At 42.3% G+C, this 3,597-nt stretch overlaps 1 protein-coding gene across 1 annotated transcript; it reads left to right on the top strand.

The window, feature by feature from the left end:
- The first annotated feature begins 746 nt into the window (after nt 1-746).
- LOC125514859 (uncharacterized) lies at nt 747-1,678 on the top strand. The gene is made up of 3 exons (XM_048680224.2): nt 747-940; nt 1,220-1,332; nt 1,416-1,678. Exons 1-3 carry the CDS (start codon nt 845-847, stop codon nt 1,537-1,539), a joined length of 333 nt encoding a protein of 110 aa, XP_048536181.2. The 5' UTR covers nt 747-844; the 3' UTR covers nt 1,540-1,678.
- Nucleotides 1,679-3,597: the final 1,919 nt, after the last annotated feature.

The raw sequence follows: 3,597 nt of genomic DNA, 5'->3' as shown, positions 1-3,597 counted from the left end.
AACGTGCATTGCACATACACACTTTCTAGTGCTATAAAAAGTATGCACTCTAGATCCCTCAAATAGAAGTAGGTGTTCCACGTTAATGCACAAAAATAAAAACCAGCTCACTCCAATACGACATCACCCAATTCGCTCACTTCGGGAAAGAAACAGCTCCATTTTTATAGACTTTTAAAAATGTTCGAAAATATCATTACTTAAAAAAAATTCAAAATTTTACAAAATTTTCAAATGTTAACAAATTTATAACTATTCATCAATTTGAAAAATAAAGTTAATGTTTGAAAATTGTGTTGGAAAAAGTGTCAATGATTTTAGAAAATGGTCATATATCTTTAAAAATGGTCATTAATTTGAAAACATTCGCAGACTTTAGAAATATTAAAAAATTTGAAAATAATTCACGATTTTTTCAGAAAATGAATTCACATAGTGTTCATGAATCGTTAAATTTTAAAAATAAGAATTTAATCAATAATAAAAAATAAAAAACCAGAATGAAAAACAACATGAAAAATGAAAACCAGCGAAACATTCTGATAACTTCGGAAAGCAGGTGTTTTTGTTTTTGAGAATCTCTTCGGAAAGCAGGTGTAAAACCATTATGCCATATATGGGCCGGCCCACTACCAAACAACGCAGCGCCGCATCGGGCGGGAAATAGGAAATTGTGTAACATATGTGGCGTCGCTGGGCCGTATCCAGCGGAGTGGAAGGTTGCATATGAAAAGCTCAGGTGAAGGTAGCGGAAGTTCTCAAAAAAAAAAGGTGAAGGTAGCGGAAGACCCACCGTCCCACCGCAAACCCTACCAGACTGTCCGGCGGCGGCTCCGACAGCAACATGGCGCTGCGCTCTCTGTCGAGAGGGTTCCCGGCCGGTGTTCTCCGGCAGGCATCGCCGGCGGCCGGCTTCCGCCTCATGGGCACCCGCTGCCAGGTTCGTCGTACCCACGGCCCCCCTCCTCAGCCACGCGATCTAGGTCTTCTTTTCCCCTAAGAGCGTCCAATTATACTCTCTAGACAGTAGATCTGCTGCCGGCGGAACCTCTCACCACGCAGGATGGAACTCGAATCGCTTGTTTGAACCGTAGGCACGTTGGATTTTTGTTGTTGTTGTTAAAAAAGATCGATTTTCTGAAGGATCCGTCTTCCTCGTTTCTTGGTCGCCGGGAAGCCTGTTCTTGATTCGTCCTGCGTGTCTGTCCCCTCCTTGCAGTCGAAAGAAACGCAAGAAGTGTTGGACAGTCTGCAGAGCGCGATGAAAGAGACACCCTCCGAACGCCACCTGCTGCTACACCAACAATTCACCGACTTTCAGGAGAAAACGAGGTGCTGCTCTGAATCACTCTATGTTCTATTGACGTTTCAAGACCTGGACGTTTTGGTCACTCCCTTGTTTGCTTTGTTGATAGCCGTGATCTGGAGAGGATGTTGAAGTCTCCCAACAACATGTTGAAGGCTTCAAATACATTGCTTGGTGTTACAATCCTCGGGGTTCCGTTGCTTCTCATTGCGGGAAGCAAGGATCAGGCTTGAGAACCTCTTACCGTCGCTTCCTGGTACTTTGGAGCGAGAACCAACTCAGTATCCATGTGACATCACCGGTCTAGTTTTGAATTGAAGTCGCAATGTTACTTTATAAAAATTTGAGCAGTGCGTCCAACTTATGTCTTTATATCTTTGCCGGGCCTGGTCTTATCTCAACTGAATTGAGTACGCATACATGATTATATGCACTCCATAAGACCTTAGAGAACTTCTATAGTTTACAAAACGACAACTTCCAAGTCTTAGAGAAATAATACACTTAATAGAACCTTGACTTTGCTTTGGAAAATCGGCATCACCAAAAATAACAAGTGTTTTTTTTCATATAAAAGAACTTAAGCTCCTTGTCTTTGTTTATTGGCGTGCCTGTGTTGGCTCATGTACTACTTAGGGAGGAGGATGGGGAATTGAGTGCATACATCAGCGTATTCGGGTAACCTTCTCTGATTTTGTGAGAAGTCCTCACGGAAGCGTAGACATTTAGACAAAAACATGGATAGGTGGTGGCATCGACTGTTGTAGTATGGCAATGGTCGATATGGTGTGAGCAATGGTACAAGCATGAAATGGGCTGCAACATGCACATTGCTCATGACTTTTATATGATTGTTCTAGAGAAGCCTGGAGAAAATGTGGTACCGCAGCTTTGATTCATTCATGCATCATACGACTGTCAAGGTAGAAATATCTAGAGATGCAAGGTGGCACAATCTGGCGCAACCAATAAATTAATCCAATGGTTGCGGGTGCCTGGATTTGCACCTATAAGCCGTTGGATGGAAGTAAATCAACGGATAGTATTCAAAGTTATTCATACATTATATAGGGGTAGGGGCATAGATATAGATAATTGTTCCCAGGAAAGCCTTCCACCGCTGTGGATTTGGTCCGAGGCTTTTTATTTAGTCCTGGGATTAGTCCAGCTTAACCTCGGGGTGCAAGTCTGAGGTTTGTGTTTAATCCAGGGTTATTATTGTAGTCTGGTATGGAACTGGTCTGAGGTTTGTATTTATCCTTGGATCTAGTACAGGTTTAACCTCTGTATGAGAGTTAAGTGCATCTGTTCTAGTCTGCCATGGAACTGGCTCGAGGTGCATTTAATCCTGGAACTAGTTCAGGTTAACCTTGGTATGAAAGTTATGTACATATATTGTAGTCTGCCAAGGATCTGGTTTCAGTTTTATTACCTTACTGCCGTATGTTAGTCGTGATGTGGAACTTAATTTGTAGAGACCATGTGATAAATAAAGTCTACTCTATAACTCTTCACAACCTTGAACACTTGCCAAGTTCACATTACAACCTTCAACTCTTAAAATCGTTTATTTTTAACCTGGAGGATGAAACCCATTCGGTTACAAAAAGCAACGTCTGGGCTTCAGAACCATGGTCATCTCTTGCTGGTCTTGTAAGCGATGCCATCTTTCTTTGCTACTTTGCTTGACTGGAGACATGCGGAAATGGAGCATGGCTGCTTGATTGTTTTGGCTTGAATAACCAAAACTAGTGCTATCACAGGTTGGCCACATCTCACTGTTGACATCTCAATTTCTTGTGTTCTAGTTCTGCACTAGTTTCCTTCTGACAAGAAAACACGACACCATGACATACAACTATTTGCAGCTGTTTATTATTCCCCTGTTTTCAGTTAGCTCTGAGATGACAGTATGATCTGACACTCCAACTCCAGTGATGAACTCTTCCCTTCCTATCTGACGAGAAAACACAGCTCCATGACATGCACGATACAGCCGTCTGCAGCTGCATGGTGTTTTCTCTTATTCCCCTGTCTCCAGTCAGCTCTAATCTCGTAAGACAAGATGATGATATACTAACTTCAGCAATGAACTGGAAGATGGTTTTACAATGATCCGACGATCATCGTCAGACCAGCTGTGTGCCCGCTCCTCCATGCCAACGACCATGCTAGTGTTACTTGGAGTTCTGAAGATCTGTATGCAGTGAACTTGTGTTGTTATTGTGATAGTTTCTTCTGTTTACTAGAGCACCTTGATAGAGCTAGTGTTGGTTGCAAGACTGTGCACA

Source organism: Triticum urartu, chromosome 6A, assembly GCF_056163025.1.
Source record: "Triticum urartu cultivar PI428250 chromosome 6A, HENAU_Tu73, whole genome shotgun sequence".
Lineage (NCBI taxonomy): Eukaryota > Viridiplantae > Streptophyta > Magnoliopsida > Poales > Poaceae > Triticum > Triticum urartu.
The sequence above is the reverse complement of the archived record's forward strand: the minus strand, read 5'-3'. Positions and strand labels throughout refer to the sequence as shown.